We start from the raw sequence: 18,209 nt of genomic DNA, 5'->3' as shown, positions 1-18,209 counted from the left end.
TCGGTAATGGCAGCAATAGCTCTTCACCCGGGGGACATAACGGGAAAGCCAACAATGCGCTGAATTCAGCACACTGTCGGCTTTCTAGCAGTATATAAAATCGGATCCCGTCCCTGTCAGGTTCTGATTTGGTCTGTACTGAGATGGTTATGTCCACATCCTTATTTGCTAGGCAAAACCCTGCGACTTTGACACTACTGAGGGCAAAAAGGAGGGAAACCAACCCAGTAAAAGGGATGAATTAAGGGTATGTTCACACAGCAGAAACCTTTTCTGCAGTGTTACATCTCTGCGCGGTTACCCGCAATGGGATAATAACAAAAAATAAATAAAATCATACCTTTCGTCAGGTTTGGTCTTGATAGTCCATTGCTGCCTTCTGTCGTAAGTCCCCGCCGCACTTGACTGCTGAGGCCAATCAGTGGCCTCAGTCAAGGACACGTGATGTGACTACTTGTCATGTGACCACTGAGACCAATCAGCAGCTTCAACACATCAAGATTCGGGATGTCATAGCTGGCGAGGAATTTCACTTCTATTTAAAAATTATTATTTTTTGCCTGGACAATCCCTTAAAGGGGTTGTCCCGTCACAAGGATCCTATCTATAATGCTTGTAAATGTGAATGTAAGACTTTTCCTAAATAGCAGAACTCCTTTGTTTGTTCACTATATTACTTTATTCATTTTTTTTGTGCCCACAGCCCTGACCTAGCTGCTCCTGAGTCAAGTGATGTGTCTGCCTGCTCTCAGGGGGAGGGAGGAGGGGCTAAGTGCACGGGAGCGAGCCTGGAGAGGGGGGGGGGGGTAGTTTACCCTTTGGGCGAAGAGGACGCCAATACACTGTTAGACGCCGGCACAGGTGAAGCCAGCAACATCTCTATGCTCCTGCCCTGCATGAAGCCAGCAGCGGCAGAGGCTTCTGCCGCTGCTGGCTTCATGCAGGGCAGAAGGTGAAGCCAGCTACATCGCTATGCTTCTGCCCTGCATGAAGCAAGCAGAAGCGATGCTGTTATTCCACTCCGGGGTCACATATGCAAAGCCAAGCGGCGAGATGCCGCCGACCCTGCGTGCACGCTCATATACCAGTCTAGCCTTCACAATGCAGACCCGGCACCCTGTCGGGTCTGTACTTGCATTGTGAAGGCTAGACGGTCTATGAGCGCGCACGCAGGGCCGGCGGCATCTCACCGCTTGGCTTTGCATATGTGACCCCGCCCACCCAATGACGAGACAAAGCTGGAAGACAGAAGATTTTAGAGGAACAAAGACTGGTAAGTATGCGACGTGGGACAACCCCTTTAAGGGCCCGTTCACATGGGCACACAGGGGGCGGATTATGGCGCGTAATCCACGTCATAATCTGCCCCCTCACAATGGTGGTCTATGTAGACTGCCAGGCTTCTTTTTTCCGTGAGCGGCATGCTGCTGGAAAAAAGAAGCCAGTTGCCCTTTCTTCAGGCGGCAGCAACCTCCGAAGTCGGCCCATTCATTTGAGCCGACTCCGGGAGGGAAGCAGCGACAGTCATGGCAGGCGGGTTTTGACCTGAGAGTGACGCGGCTCCCCACGTCACTCTCGGTGCCAAAATCCGCCCCATGTGTGAACTAAGCCTTAATCTATAAATCTACATCATATTGCTCTACTTTCTCAGATTCATAGTACAACATGCAGAAGGGACTAATGGTAAGAAGGTGAAGCATACCATTTTAACAGAATGAATGAAATTCCTACTCAACAACTGTTCAAACTGATTCTACAATGAAACGGTTTTTTGATCTCAGGCGTTTACCCCAAATATCAAGTGTGGGCCTCGGTGACAAAGAATGGTGTGAAGAGGAACTGGGGCGCTGTTACACTGGGGAGCCTGCTATACATCTCCAGGGCGTGGTGCGGTGCGACCAATAACCGCAGCAGCTCAGCTACTGTGTACTTTCTGCTTGGGGAGTCAGGCAGCGGCATTAGCGCCGTCCAACGCCCGTCTCTTCCGATTTCTGTGCGGCTCTATAATGTTATAGATCTATAGACTCCATTACGGGAAACCCGTCCCGTCATAGTACGATAGGAAATGCAGAGCTACAATAGGCTGAGAAACTAGCAGCGCACCTCCACCCAACCCCCATCCTGCATCTTACACAGAAACCGCTCTCAGCAGCATACAAGAGACTCCCCAGAGCCTGGCAGCAGCATCAGGGTGGCAGCGGAGGCAGTGCTGGTGGCAGCGGGGGCATTACGGGCGGCTTTCAGTTAGCAGCGCCAGACACGGACTTCGCTATACAAAAAGTTTCTTCAGCGAGCTTGCCTGTGGACACCCAGGGCTGGTATTGAGCAGTTGGCGATGGTTTCTTTAGTCCCTTTTCTCCAGGAGAGCGCCCTGTTCCGTGCAGCAGTGCCGGGGCTGCATTAAGCATTGCCGCATCTCCACAACCTGAGCCCTGCTGAATAACGGACATGGAATCCGAAGGACAGACATCGAGTGCGGACCGGCAGCTCCGGCTCCGGCTGTGTGTGCTCAATGAGATCCTGAGCACGGAGCGGGACTATGTGGGGACTCTGTGTTTCTTACAGTCGGTGAGTAGTGGGACATATCCTTTGTGTGTTGCATGTTGTGTATGTGCGTTTCGCCCTGGATCTTGAGCTTTTTGTGTGCACACTCCACCCTGGAAATTGAACCACGTGAGTCTGTATTGTAATGAATATTGTGTGACTGTTCTGTGTAATCTACAACCTAATTGTGTCCTGAATCGTACAATCTGTGTGTAAGATCTGCATGGCATGCTGATCCTTGTGTGTATATCACCCTGAAACTTGGACCTTGTGTCTGTGGTCCTTCCTGCAAACTGTAGGCTGTGTGTTTAAGAGTGTGTTCATACAGATGTGTGCAGATTTTTCACCACAATCTCAAGCTGAATCTTTGCAGGACAAAGTGCATCCTAAAACATGATAAAATATCAGATGTAATTGCTGCAGATAAATCCAGTAGCGTTGATTGCTTTATTGTGCAGATTATGAATCCATGACAAGTGTATTTGTGGCACTGTGGGTTTATAATGCATAGGGGGGAATCTGTGGTAATCCCACATTATTTTATGAATTTTTTTAATTTAGTTTATCATTTCCATGTAAAAATACTGTAAGGTCTTGGCTGTTGTAGGTCTGCTGTTCTTTTATTTTGGGTTATATGTATTGACTTTTAGTCTGAACTGTGAAAGAAGAGGGGGAATTGAGGTATTATACTGTAATGGTTACATTGCTTGTTCCATGCTGTTATTGCCTGTGTCTTTGTGTATCTCCCAGTATAGTAGAACTATAGTTATCAGTGGGGGCAGTGGTCCATCTCCTGCTAGTCACTGCACACTGTCAAGTCCTGGCAATATTGGCGGTCTTGGTGTTTGCGAAGTTTTATTCTTGAGCAGTGCCGTAACTAAAGGCTGAAAGGCCCTGGTGCAAATGCCCAGCTTTGGCCCCCCCGCCCCTGACCCTGTAGAGATTTGCTCCCCACTTGTGCTGCAACCTTCCCCACATGAAAAGGTTAATTTTCTCCTATTTGACAGTAGAAGGCTAAGCCTTGGCTTGGGGATTCTATCCTTGAATCAGCTTGAGAAATGTGGAGAGAAAAGTCTTTCAAGCAGGACATTTCTCTCCACATTTTTCAGGAGGAAACCCGGCAGACCCCGTTTTGGTCTATGGGGTTTGCGAGTTTCTGTGAGTAACTGTTTTTTTTTTTTTGTTTTTTTTTTTTTTATATAGAGGATTGAGTTTCCATTTTGCAGGTCCCAAGTGGACCCAAAGAACGTAAACCTGAACACAAGTGTGAACCTAGCATAATTGCTAATCATAAATCTTCTCAATCCAGCTCACCTCAATACACAAACTGCCAGTCATCAAAGTAATTTCGAAAGCCACTGTGGTGAGGGTGATCTGTGGATTTCCTGGCTTATAGACCCAGTGGCAGATGAGACCACTACAAACCCTTTAGTTTATGCCAGTACTTTCAGGCCCCATAATGGTCCTGGGTGCGATTGCACCCACTCAAAGTTACGCCCTGTTCCTGAGTCCCTAACTGTACTAAAGAAACAGCACAAGTCTGTAAGATTATGCACTGGTTTCTTTATTTATGAAGCCACAAGGGATTCGGAGTAATCTGTCAATTTACACAGTCACAGCTGGGATTATGTTTTACAGACCCCATTAGGGTCCATTCACACGGAGTAACGTGCCTGGATCGTATACGCCGTGTTATTTTGCGGCCGTGATTTTGCGTATACTATCCAGGCTCCCATTGAAATCAATGGGAGCTTTTACGGCGCTCAAAATCTCACACGCCGTATACGTGCCAGGTCACGCGGCACGTTACTCCGTGTGAATGGACCCTTAGTCCTGAAATAGGGTCTCTAGTGGAAAAGACAAGCCACAGCATGTCAGATAGAATAAGAGCTAGGTTGTAAATATCTGTTCATTGTAATCAGATATGTCATCTAACAATCACCATGTTGCAGGGGTTCTGGTGGTATCTTGTAGACAACTAAATAAATAGCAGTTGCACTGGAATATGAATATTTAAATTGTATGTCACTACATCGGGGTATGTTATGGTCATCTTGTCACTTGGTCAGGATACTACAGTCATTGCACCATTATTATACCGATGACAGTCAAATATATCAGCTGTAGCCTCTTTCTTGTGCTTCTGCTGTCTAATACTCAACCTGGATAAAACAGCGTTCATAATCTTTTACCTGTCTCACTCAGCCCCAAATTGACTTCTCAAGCACAGTTAATGGCTCTACTTACTAACTGATGTCATAAGTCTGATTCCTTGAGGTTACCTTTGATTTTTGCCCTATGTTTCAAGCCACATATCCAGATTCTTACTACTTCTTGCTGCCTACACCTCAAAAACATCTGTTGTATCTCTTCCATTCTCATTGCGGAGTCTACAAAAATTCATGTTTATGCCCTTATCACCTCCCCTTGAACTACTGTAACATCCTTCTCTGGCTTTTCAACTAACTCTTCAATCCATGCATGGGGAGTGGTTGTGAGCAGTTTTGGCAGGTTCTGATGTTCCTCTGGTACACTCTGTACTTCTGTGGTCGTGAAATGTTAACATTTGTTTAAAGAAAATATGGACAACATCTTTCAGAGCCTGGATGCTGAATTGAGAGAGATGCTCAACTTGTCTATTCAGAATTCCCTGATCAGGTTCAGATAAGAAGATATACTTGGCTACTAAATTACTTTCACCCTTGACGAAGCCCACCTTGTTGGGCGAAATGCGCATAGGGTGGTTTTTTGGCAGTGTTGTTCCTTTGCACTTGAAGAAGGGCGATGCATGCCCGAAACGCGTTTGCTGTTGAACTTTAATAAACTGGTTATCTTTTGACATCTGGTGAAGCGCGGTCCTTCCTTCTGGTCCCTAACTATATTCTCATTGCGGAGTCTACAAAAATTCATGTTTATGCCCTTATCACCTCCCCTTGAACTACTGTAACATCCTTCTCTGGCTTTTCAACTAACTCTTCAATCCATGCTTAAAGGGATTGTTTAGAAAGTTAATTTTACTATCCTTCCTCTAGTGGTTGCTTTGTGCTGGTTCCAACTTTGGTTCACATGATTTCCCCCCTCCCCCCTCATTTGCACAGGTAATTAGCTGTGCTGTGGCTGCTGTTAAAACATGATAGGAGGATGGGGAGGTCAATCCTGGGGATGATTCCATCACATGACCTCGGTCCAGACCAAACTTGGGAGCCTCAGGTTTGGCATGAAGAAACTGTCATACAATCCCTTTAACTCTCTTTTCCCCTTGTTATTCTTCTGCCCGTGGCAGCAGGGTCCTCTACACTATTTGTATCAGATTTGTCATCAAGTTAATTTTGTCTACTTTATTTGCTGTGTCACATTGAAACCAATAGGGAAAAAAGCAGCCCATTCATTTCTATGGGGAGCGCACGTATGCCGAATCCCATTGAAATGAATGGGATCTGCTTTGTACGCGCTGATTCTGAACGTGTTTTAACATTCAGAATCAGTCAGCGTATACTCCGTGTGAATGCACCCTTATAATGGTATTTTAGAAGCTTCTAATGAATTTGTCTGGCAGAAACTTTCCTCACTATGCCTTTATCTGCACAAACCTGTCTGTGCTTTGAATCATTGGGTTGTCACAGGTGACATATGCGAGCGATGCCTAGGTTCCCTTCCTTTGGCCGCTCAGCTGTGGTCAGATATAAACATTTACTCCTTAATCTGGAAAAAACTAGTGATTGAATTCCTAAGAAAGTAAATATGCAGCAAGCTATGCATATAATTAATTATACATTATTTTGGAATATTTGATTTCTGAAGCTGGAGTCGATAGCTTTTTTTTTTTACGACACCAACCAAAACTGGCCCCAACTTTCACTCCACAGCCCTGGTCAGCATGCTGCTTTATTTACTCCAGGGTTCACCTTTGCATTCACTTGGTGGTGCTCTGTCAATCTCCAGTTCCTCTTTGTTACTTTGAACTAGAGTAATAATTGGAGTTATACAGCTGTTTTGAGCTGGAATATTCTGTTGTATGTGCAAGTTTGATGCCATATTTTTTGACAATTGTTGTGAAGATGATTTGCATGAAAAAGGAACAAGTGAAACAACCTCCACTGTGGTGTAACACCGTTTCTTGCCTAAGACAGATCTTCTCACTACTTCCTGAATGTAACACGAGGACACCGAGAATGGACTTCTCATTTACAATACATCGTATGAAATAAGAGGAAGAGAAACAGACTCACATTATTACAACCACAAAATCCCCTTTTTAAATATAATATGAATCTTAACACTGTTTCCATCAGTGAGAAGCCTGAATGGCCCTGTTCATATAGGCAGCCTACATCTCCCAGCATGAAGGACAGAGGAATTTTAGCCTTAAACCAGTAACATTTTCTCTCTTTGCATTCCCGCTTTCATAACTTTTTTACGTATTATTTCAGTGTACCTTTATCAGACCTTATATTTATGGATTGTTACAGATTTGGTGTTACCAATTTTGTGAGATTTTTTATTAAGTCTATTTTTCCTCCTTATTTTTTTTCCCCTTCTCTGTGAAACAACTGCTTTGGTTCACATTGACTGCAGCATATTAGGGGTGGCAAGTATGCTTTCTGATTGATAATGGGGGTTGATTGTAGTAAAAATGGCATGTTATCTGTATTGTGTGCCAGTACGAATACAGCAATACCAAATTTAAATAGTATTTGTAGTGTTTTGATACCTTTGTAAAAAATTTAAAACTTTGCAAAATACAAATTTATGTTCTAACACCTGTAACTATATATATATATATATATATATATATATATATATATATATGTGCATGGAGCTGGGCAAGGCGTTTTTTTATGCAGGAGAAGATGGTGCTTTTATTGATACCATTTTGGGGAAGTTCTGATTGTTTGCTCTCCTTATTCCATTTTTAGAGTAGGCAAAGTGTTAAAAAAAAATTGCTGAGGGGCAACACGATGGCTCTGTGTTTAGCACTGCTGCCTTGCAGCACTTGAGTCCTGGGTTTGAATCCCACCAGGAACAACATCTGCAAGGAGTTTGTATGTTCTCCCCATGTTTGTGTGGATTTTCTTCCATTCTACAAAGATATACTGATAGTGAAAAAGTGTGCATTGTGATTTCTATATGGGCTCAAAATCTGCATTAACAAAAAAAAAAAAATCGCTATTCAGCCATTTTTTTTTTTTTTACCGCTACGCTGTTCACCGTTTTGACACTTTCAGACATTTTGGAGCATGGAGAAACTTAGTGTTTGTTTATTTTTATATGTGATCTAGGGAAAGGGGAGGATATCTTTTTTATGCTTTTAAAAATGTGTATTATCAGACCCACTAGAGACCTTGAACCCTAGGGGGTCTGAACGCTAATACTGTTCACTACAATACTAATATATTGCAGAGAAAAGTAAAATACATTTGCCTTCTATTAAGCGCCGCCTCAGGTAAGGATATAATGACAAGGCTGGGAGCCTTCAAGACTCCCAGTTGTCATGACAACTGATCACTGCCCTCCGATGATAATTTGGAGGGCAGTGATTGTTCTAAAATGGTGGCACCAATGGCGGTCACGCACTTTAAATGCAGTGTCGAGTTTGACCCTGTTATCTGAAGTGTTAACGGCTGCGATCGGTGTTGGCAGTGTTCGCTTCTGTTATCTGCGGGTCCTGGCTGTATTATACAGCTCTCTCTATACACACCTTTGTGCATAATGACATAAATTAATGTGATTATGCGTGAAAGGATTAAAGTTTATCTGCGAGTATATGATGCTTTAACCAGTGATGGCTAAAATCTAGCACCAACAGCTCCAGAATTAGAGCTGTTTAAAGTAACTGCCATCTCTGCAACTCTTTCCGGACATATCCTGGTTAGGGTTGACTGTAATGCTGTTTGCAGGGTTTGTCCAGAGCTGTGAGAGGTCACTACAGTGCCTTGCAAAAGTATTCATGCCTCATGAACTTTTTCACATTTTGCCATCTTACAACCACAAACATAAATATACCTTGAGATTTTAGATCGAAACAAAGTAGCAGATAATTGTGAAGTGGATCAAAAATAATATATGGTTTTCAAAATTTTAAAGTAAGCAAATAAAATTCTGAAAAGTGTAACGTGCAAAAGTATTTAGCCCCCTATATCAATGCTTTTAGAGCCACTTTTTGCTGCAATTACAGCTACAAATTTTTTTGGGTATGTCTGTACCAGCTTTGCACATCTAGAGACTGAGGTTTTTGCTTATTCTTTTTTGCAAAATAGCTCAAGCTCAGTCGTATGGGATGGAGAGCGTCTGTGAACAGCAATTTTCATGTCTTGCCACAGATAGTCAATGGAATTTAGGTCTAGACTTTGACTGGGCCGTTCTACACATGAATATTCTTGATCTAAATCGTTCCACTGTAGCTCTGGCTGTATGTTTAATGTCATTCTCCCGCTGGAAGGTGAATCTCCTTCCTAGTCTCAAGTCTTTTTCCACCTCCAACAGGTTTTCTTACAGGATTGCCCTGTATTTAGTTCCATCCATCTTTCCATCAACTGTGATCAGCTTCCCTTTCCCTGATGGAGGAAAGCCTCCCCACATCATGATGCTGCCACCACCATGTTTTACAGTGGGATGGTATGTTCAGGGGGATGAGAAGTGTTACTTTTTCCACCACACATATCGCTTTGCATTTTGGCCAAAACATTCAATTTTGGTCTCATCTGACCAGAGCACCTTCTTCCACATGTTTGCTGTGTCCCTTTCATGACTTACTGCAAACGGCACTTCTTATAACCTTCTTTAAATAATGGTTTTCTATTTGCCACTCTTCCATAAAGATCAGATTTGTGGAGTGCACGATTTATAGTTGTCCTATGGAAAGATTCTCCCACCTGAGCTGTGGATTTCTGAAGCTCCTCCAGAGTGACCATGGCCCTCTTGGCTGCTTCTCTGAGCAGTGCTCTCCTTGCTCGATCTGTTAGTTTAAGTAAATGGCCATGTCTTGTAGGTTTGCAGTTGTAGAATACTTTTTCCTTTTTTGGATGATGGATTGAATAGTGCTCCTTGAGATGTTCAAAGCTTGGGATATGTTTTTATAACCTAACCCTGCTTAAGGCTAAGGCCCCACGGGCTGGAACCGCTGCGCTGAAGTGCTGTGGAAACAACCGCGGTGTGAACGCATTGCGGCTCTTCCTGCAACACTTTGAACAGAAAGTTCACAGAGTTTTCCTCCATGGACTTTGTTAAAATTATATCTATGGGAAAGCCACCGGTGTTTCCGTAGATATAATTGACATGCTGCGATTTTCAAAACCACAACAGTTTTGGAAATCGCAGCGTGTCCGCGCTGCGATTTCCCCCCCCCCCCCCCCATTCACATGAATCCCATCCACTTTGCAAGTACTGTAAAACGCCGCGGGCAACTGGCTGTGCCTGAGGCCTAGAAGTTTGACCAACTGCGCCGGAAGGAGACACGTGAAGAGGCCGTTCCTGAAGAAGACGGAGGCGGCGCTGGAGAGTTCTCTGGCAGCATTGGGGACGCCTCCAGTGCTGTTTGAGCACTGGGGCCCGCCCCCCAATGCTGCGAGAGAACTCATTTGCATACCGACAAAAACCGGGATTTATACCGAACGGCGGCGCAGAGAGGACATCTAAAGTTAGGAGAAGAATAGATTCAATTTTAATGGTAGAATCCCTTTAAGTTGTGTTTTTATATATGATATGCTCTGCAAGTTCAAAAAAGTTAAATTTTGGTATCTTTGTCAGTTTGCTATGCACAGTATAGGTTCTTAACATATTTCTGAATAACAGCAAAATATTGCTTGTCTTCTGAATCAGTGTTTTTGAGAGTGTGAGCTCTTGTAGTTGTTTGCAGCGTGTATATAAATTGTGCACAACTTGATCTATTTTATGTGTTTTCTGTGTGAATGTATGATTGAATATGAGTTTTAGGTGCAAATATGTTTTGACAAACGTGTGGCGTGTTTTTTTTTTTTTTTTTTTTTTTTTTTTTTAAGTACGTTACATGAAGGTGGACATTATTGATAACTCATCGAGACATGTAATCTTTAGGTTGTCTACTGTCAAGAAATAAGTAAGGTTTAGGGGTACACTTACTTTTCTTGGTGTGTACCTACATTTTATAGGATGTAAATTATTTGTTCTTCCTGTTCTGGTGAGGCTAGTTGCCTCCCCATTGAGGCAGCTAGCTGGGTGAAAGTTAGAAAGCAGTGGGGTAGAGGGAAGAGTGCCAGGCAGTTTAGTCCTGAACTGGCACACCCCAACAAGTTTGCTAAATTGGCAGATGAGGGGGATGTTAGTACAGGGGTAACACTGCTGCAGCATGACACTTCCTCTGAAAGCCAGGGGAATGTCTGCTCCAGTAAGAAGGGTGATAGGAGCGCAGAGAAGACTAGACAGGTGCTGGTAGTGGGAGATTCAATTATTAGGGGAACAGATAGGGAAATCTGTCACAAAGACCGGGATCGTCGTACGGTGTGTTGCCTTCCTGGCGCTCGAGTTCGACACATCGCGGATCGGGTTGACAGATTACTGGGTGGGGCAGGTGTGGATCCAGCGGTCATGGTGCACGTTGGCACAAATGACAAAGTTAGCGGTAGGTGGAAGGTCCTTAAAAATGATTTCAGGGATTTAGGGAGCAAGTTGAGGGCAAGGACCTCCAGGGTAGTATTCTCAGAAATACTGCCTGTTCCATGAGCCACACAGGAAAGGCAGCAGGAAATTAGGGAGATAAACAAGTGGCTCAAGAGTTGGTGTAGGAAGGAGGGGTTTGGGTTCCTGGAGAACTGGGCCTACTTTGCTGTGGGCTACAGGTTCTATGCTGGGGATGAGCTGCATCTCAGTGGGGAAGGTGCAGCTGTGCTGGGGGAGAAGATGGCTAGACGGTTGGAGGAGTGTTTTTACACTAGGTACTGGGGGAGGGTAACAGATGTAGAGGGCAAGATAGTGTACAAATGGAAAGAGGGCTAGATACTGTAACTGGGGGTGGAGGGGGGGGGGTTAGAGCAGTCAGTAGGCAGTGGAAGAGTAGGGAAGATAAAGCTATGAAATGTATGTATATGAATGCTCGAAGTCTTACTAACAAGATGGAGGAACTAGAAGTGATGATGTTGGGAAAAAAATTATGACATGGTGGGGGTAAGTGGTTGGACTCTAGCTATGACTGGGCTGTAACTATACAAGGGTACAGTATGAAAGGGGGAGGGGTTTGCTTATACGTAAAATCCGGCCTTAAGCCAATCCTGCGTGAGGACATCTGGGAGGAAAATGAATATGTGGCGTCCTTATGGGTGGAAATTATGGGAGGAACAGAAAACAATAAAATACTGATAGGGGTTTGTTATAAATCTCCAAATATAACGGAAGAAGCTGAAAATATACTAATAAAACAAATAGATGAGGCCACAAAGCATAATAAAGTCATTATTATGGGGGATTTCAACTACCCTGATATCAATTGGGAGGCAGAAACCTGTTGATCCAACAAAGGGAACAGGTTCTTGTCAGTAATAAAAAAAACAATTACCTATCGCAACTAGTATAAGGAAAATGTTTGTTCTTGTACAGTGTTAGCCAGTGGGTAGGAAATATAAAAAAACAAAAAACTTGATAGTCTTCAGTAGTTGATACCTTTTTAGTGGCTAACTAATAATGATGACAGATTACAATGTTTCGGAACGTCTAGGCTCCTTTCTCAAGTAAATTTAAAACCATTTCTGAAGGATGCATATTTATATACAGAAGGGCACATAGGGGGGTAGAGGGTTGTTAGTAATTGGTAGAAACAATGTAAACATTCTAGGTTCTTATCAGTTCTCAGGGTTTCAGTTCAGTGATTTCTGTAAAAAGACATAAAACCATGTTACAGATTTAGCCCCTTCTCCAGTGTTTGAAGCAGGGTCATAAATTTACACTCATAAATACATCGTTCTTTCTTTGAATTTGAAATTCCCTTTTAAAACCAAAATTTTCATGTGATTGATGATATTATGACGGATTTATGAGTGTAAATTTATGACACGCCTGCATGTATGGCGCCGCCTGCAAAACACTAAAATAGAGAAATTGCCCGGTCCAGATGGAATACATCCCCGAGTTCTGAGGGAATTAAGCATGGTCATAGATAGAGCCTTGTATCTAATATTTAAGGATTCAGTAATGACTGGGTCTGTGCCACAGGATTGGCGTATAGCAAATGTGTTGCCAATTTTCAAAAAGGGGCGTAAAAGTGAACCTGGAAACTATAGTCAGTAAGTTTAAATTCTGTGGTGGGAAAGATATTTGAGGGCTTTCTAAGAGATGCTATCCTGGAGTATCTCAATGTAAATAATCTTATAACACCAAATCAGCATGGGTTTATGAGGAATCGATCTTGTCAGACTAATCTGATCAGCTTCTATGAGGAGGTGAGTTCAAGACTGGACATGGGTAATGCAGTAGACGTGGTGTACCTGGACTTTTCAAAGGCTTTTGATACTGTTCCACATAAACGGTTGGTATGCAAAATGAGAATGTTGTGACTGGGGGAAAACATATGCATTTGGGTTAGCAACTGGCTCACTGATAGGAAACAGAGGGTACTTGTTAATGGTAAATATTCAGACCACAGGGGTCTGTATTGGGTCCTCTCTTGTTTAATATCTTTAGTAATGACCTGGTAGAGGGTTTACAAAGCAGGGCATCCATATTTGCAGATGATACTAAACTTTGTAGGGTAATCAATAATGAGGAGGATAGTAGAATATTACAAGGGGATCTAAGGAAACTGGAAGCATGGCAAATGAGGTTTAATGTTGACAAATGTAAGGTAATGCACTTTGGTCGACGTAATAAAATGTATGACTGTACTTAATATAAAGAAGAAAATGTTTGTTATAACTAAGAACAATTTCTGAAGGCTGCATATTTATGTACAACAGGACACATAGGGATAGGATTTCAGGATTGAGGGGGGAAGAGGCTTATTAGTATATACATCTAAACAATTCACTGTCTTAGTTCAGTGATTTCTATAGAATGACATGAACCCATGTGAGACATTCATTTCATTCTCCAGAGTGTTAAATAGGGTCATGCTCTTGTACCCATAAATCCATCGCTCTTAAAATTCCCTCTTAAAACCAAAATTTTCATGTCACTGGTGATATTATGATCTTCATTCCAGAATTGTTTTGAATTAATTCTCATTCTGAGCTTCTGACTGGTCTCTCCAACATACAGATTTTCGGTGGAACATTTGGTGCACATTATTAAATACACTACATTAGGTGTCTTACAGGTGAACGTACCTGGGATTTTATATTCGCTGTTAGAGTTTGGTATCTCTATTTTGTCGGTGGTCAGTATGTGAGGGCAGGTTTTGCACCTTTTCTGTCCGCATGGGAATGTTTCTGTGTTAGTTGGAGGTGACAGTGAGCTGCTAACAACCATATTCCTGAGGTTTGGTGGCTGTCTATAGCACAGGAGAGGGGTGTGGAAATATGGATTTTAGACGGTTGTCTTTTTGCAGTAGTGAATGTAATTTGCGTGTGATTCTTCTCTGCGTCTCCAGGTGTGGGTTATATTTGATGAACAGGGGCACCCGATTATTTTCCTGTTTGGTATTGTATTTTAATAAATCTGATCTTGGTATTCTGGTGGCCCAGGGGATTTGGTTTTCAACTGTTCTTGGATGGTAACCCTGCCTCAAGTGACGGGCAAAGTTCAAATTACCAGTGTGATCAAAGTGAGTCTCTTGTAGGAAGACCACATCCGCCTGGATGGACCGTAGCTCATGGAGTACCAAACATCTCTTGGCATTGGAGCCCAGACCCTTGACATTCAGCGTGACACACTTAGCCATAGGGAAGTAAGAGAAGGAACACCCGCATATAAATAGAGAAGAGAGCAAAGGCAGATCTCACCCAATCCAGGAGAAGCATGGCCGGCCACAGTACCGTCGAGTGGCAGTGTTCCTAACAGCCCAGCGATGACACTAGACTCTCAGGAACGCCCTTCTGACAGAGAGGAGATGTCGTTGCTGAAATTAATGGCATCGATATCTCCAGCCTAGGGCACATAACAGAAAAACTGACAGTGTGCAGAATTCAGTGCACTGTCTGCTTTCTAGCATTATATAAAACCACTTATGCGTGAGGACATGAAAGATCATCTTTAAAGGGGCTCTATCATTGGGAAAAGTCATTTTTGACTAAATACATACTTTCTAAAGGCTATTCCACACATATCTTTTGTACGTAAATCGCCTCAGTAATTTTTGGATGAGCCCATTTTTTATTCATATGCTAATTAGCCTCCAGTGAGCACTGGAAGTGTCTGTGTGCACCGTTTCTATTCTCTATGTGAGAGCAGAGACCTCCTTCCCCCGTGTTAGTCATAAAGTATGAAAAAGGCAATACAAATATTACACAAAAAACATTACAACAAATAATATAGTAATGGGAGGGAGCCTTGTGCTGCTGTTTGGGCTAAGGGAAAACAGATTATCTATATAATCTTCCATTCCCCCTACGTCCAACAGCAGGACAAGATGGGGAACTAGCAAGTATAATCCCCTTAGGGAGGGAGATCTTGGCCAGCTGATGCCAAGACTAAATGACCAGAGGCTATAGCCTCAGAACGACGCCAGTACAATCTATAGTGTCTTGCAAAAGTTAGATGAGAACTCCAAGACGTGGCAGAACAGATCTGATCCAAGGAGAGCGATCGTCTCTCTGCCCAGGAAGTTGACACTGCCCTAGTTGAGTGGGCACGCAAGAATTCAGGGACAGGCAGGTCTTGAGAGCGGAATGAACCTGTGATGGCCTCCCTGATCCATCTTGACAATGTGGATTTAGAGGACCTGATAACTTTGTTGTTACCGTAAGTGTTGATAAGTATATTTTCTGATCTTCGAAATGAGGATGTATGGTTCAAGTATATACGCAGTGTTCTTCACTAAGTCTAACTTGTGCAATCTCTCCTCCATCTAAGAAGTGGGAGAGAGAAAAAAGGTTGGCAAAGATATAACTTGATTTATATTACCAAAGGTAAGGACCGTAGGTAAAAACCACTGGACAAGCCTGAGCTGAACTCTGTCAGGGAAAAAGGTAATGTATGGCTCAGAGGCAGCCAAAGCTTGTAATTCTCCAATCCTCTTGGCAGAGGTAATAGCCTGCAAGAAGATCATCTTGTAGGAAAGATATCTCCAATCCACATCCGTTAAGGGTTCAAAGGGAGGAGAATATAGCCCCTGTAGGACCCAGGCCAAGTCCCATTGCGGGACAGGAGGCGGAGCCTAGAGGTCTCTCTATGGAAATCAGAGGATTTTGAGATAACCAGGTCCCCAGAAGAGCAGAAAGTGCTGAAACATGAACCTTTAGGGTAGCCAATATCAGAAACTCCAGGACCGTTTCGATAGCAGAGTTGTTAATCTGCCTACCAGCGACCCAATCCTGGAATATTCGAGAGATCCTCTGGTAACTCCAGTTAGCGGAATCCGCTCTTGAGTGGGCCAATGTCCCTAGGACAGCCTGGGACAATCCTCTATCTCCACATATGGCGCGGTCAACCTGCAGGCAGTGATGTTGAACTGTCCAGGTCCTGGCATTGCTGTCTGTTTAGAGTTACCAGGTTTTGGACTTGTGGAAGCCTCCAGTAGGTCCCTCGATTCATAAAAATGAGGTGGGTAAACCATGCCCTTTTTGGCCAGAACGGCATGATCACTATTGCTGAAGTCTGGTCTTACCTGGGTTTCGACAATACCTTCAGGATCATGGGAATCGGAGGAAAAACGCATGCCAGTTTGACCCTCCAAGGTATCGACAGGGCATCTACTGCCAAAGTATTGTCTTCCCGGTAGAGGAAGCAAAACTTCTTCACTTTGGCATAGTACTGGGTGGCCATCAGATTCACCTCGGAGAGACCCCACATCTCGGTGGGATGATGAAAGACGTCCGGATTCAGGGACCATTCGCCGGACGTGACCAGGCCTCTGCTTAGCTGATTCGCAAGGATGTTCAGCCGACCCCAAATATGAACTGCTGATAGCTGCGACAGATTCTTCTCCGCCCTTGGCAGTATTTGAACACCAGGACTCCAGCACTGCAAGGCTGCAGTGCCAACCAACGAGCCACCGTGTGGGCCATCTTTAATCATTACAGCCCCAGGAGAAAATTAGGTTCGCCACCTGCAGAAGTGAGGGGGATCTGGTTACTCCCTGTTTGTTGAGCTAATGGTTTGCTGTTAAGTTGTCCTCACTCTCACAGCTTTTCCCTGCAGGTGGGTGCAAACATCAGAAGTGCCCGGAGTGCACCGCAGTGAGTCTGCACCAGTTGGATGAATGTTACCTCTCCAGCTGGTTCCAGGTCCCACGTACCGGGGTCTCCCCTGGATGTGCTCCCCATCCTGAGAGGGAGGCATCCATGGTCTACAGGGTCCAGGATGTCTGGACCGTGGACCTCCCGTTTCTGAGCTGGGACCACCAAGCAATTGATCGATGGGTTCTGATGGATAACTGGATAGGCTTCTGTAGCCCCCGAAGGGCTGTGGTTCCAGACTCTCAGGATCTCGCATTGTAAAGGGCGCATATCCCACAGGCCCCAAGTAACTGCCTCGACGGCTGCGGACATGACCTAGGATCTTCATGGCGGTCCTGATAGTAACCTTCCGGGTTATGAACAGGCGATGAGCCGCTCGACCAATCTTCTCCTTCCAGCTGAGGGCAGGGAGAGGGTCATGCTGAGAGAATCCAAGATGAGCCCCAGAAATTGAATCTGGGTAGATGGAACCACTACTGACTTTTGCCAGTTTACTAGACAGCCCAGCTCGCTTAGAAAAGCTACTGTGGACTCAACTGCATGGCAAGAACCTCCTTTAACTAGGCTTTTAGGAGCCAGTCATCTAGGTATGGGACAATAAACATCCCTTGGAGGCGCAGGGCGGCTACGACCGGCGCCACTACCTTTGTAAAGGTGTGGAGGACCGAGGATATGCTGAATGGGAGAGCCGTAAACTGGAAATGAAGTAATCTTCCGTTTAGGTAAACAGCAATTCTTAGAAACTTCCTGTGAGGAAGGTAGATGGGTACGTGGAGATACGCGTCCCTTAGGTCTAGGGTGACAAAATAATCTCCGGGTTGCAGGATGGGAAGCACTGATCTGATGGTTTCCATACGGAACCATACCCTGCGAATAAATAGATTCAGATACCGGAGATCGATAATTATGCGCCATCCTCCTGATGACTTTGGTACCAGGAATACCGGAGATTACACGCCTTGACCTTGTTCTGTGAAGGAAACAGGCTCCAATGCACCATACAGATTTGCATGACAATTTCTTCACTGCAAGATCCACCGGTTCAGTTAGTATGGTACAATTGGAAACTCTAGTGGCTAATTGGGCCCTTTTGGGCTATTTCCACTCATGCTCCATGACCGTAGTCAGAGCAGCGTCCGCTTGGAAGGCCCTTTGCCCCCAGAGGTGGGCGCGGAGTGCTCCCCATCACCATCCATGTCCCCTGTTGACCAGATGGACGTCAGCAGCTTTGATGAACTTTCCCAGTGGAAAATAGGTCTGCTGGAAACAATAGACTCCTCGTCGCTTGGAACCATGGAGTCCTCTACATGAAGTCTTTCCATGGAGGGTAAGGAAAGTGAGCGTCTACCTATACACTTTTTTTTTTTT

The 18,209-nt window shown here is 44.2% G+C and overlaps 1 protein-coding gene across 1 annotated transcript in view; it reads left to right on the top strand.

The window, feature by feature from the left end:
- Positions 1 to 2,166: 2,166 nt before the first annotated feature.
- Positions 2,167 to 18,209, top strand: part of PREX1 (phosphatidylinositol-3,4,5-trisphosphate dependent Rac exchange factor 1) — a 314,753-nt gene continuing 298,710 nt past the window's right edge. The window contains exon 1 of the mRNA XM_075276753.1: positions 2,167 to 2,568. Coding sequence (XP_075132854.1) covers positions 2,449 to 2,568 — 120 coding nt within the window. The 5' untranslated portion in view covers positions 2,167 to 2,448. The remainder of the gene's footprint in view (positions 2,569 to 18,209) is intronic.

This window comes from Leptodactylus fuscus, chromosome 6 (assembly GCF_031893055.1).
Source record: "Leptodactylus fuscus isolate aLepFus1 chromosome 6, aLepFus1.hap2, whole genome shotgun sequence".
In the NCBI taxonomy this organism is placed as follows: domain Eukaryota; kingdom Metazoa; phylum Chordata; class Amphibia; order Anura; family Leptodactylidae; genus Leptodactylus; species Leptodactylus fuscus.
Note: the sequence above shows the minus strand (reverse complement) of the source record. Positions and strands in the feature narration are given on the sequence as shown.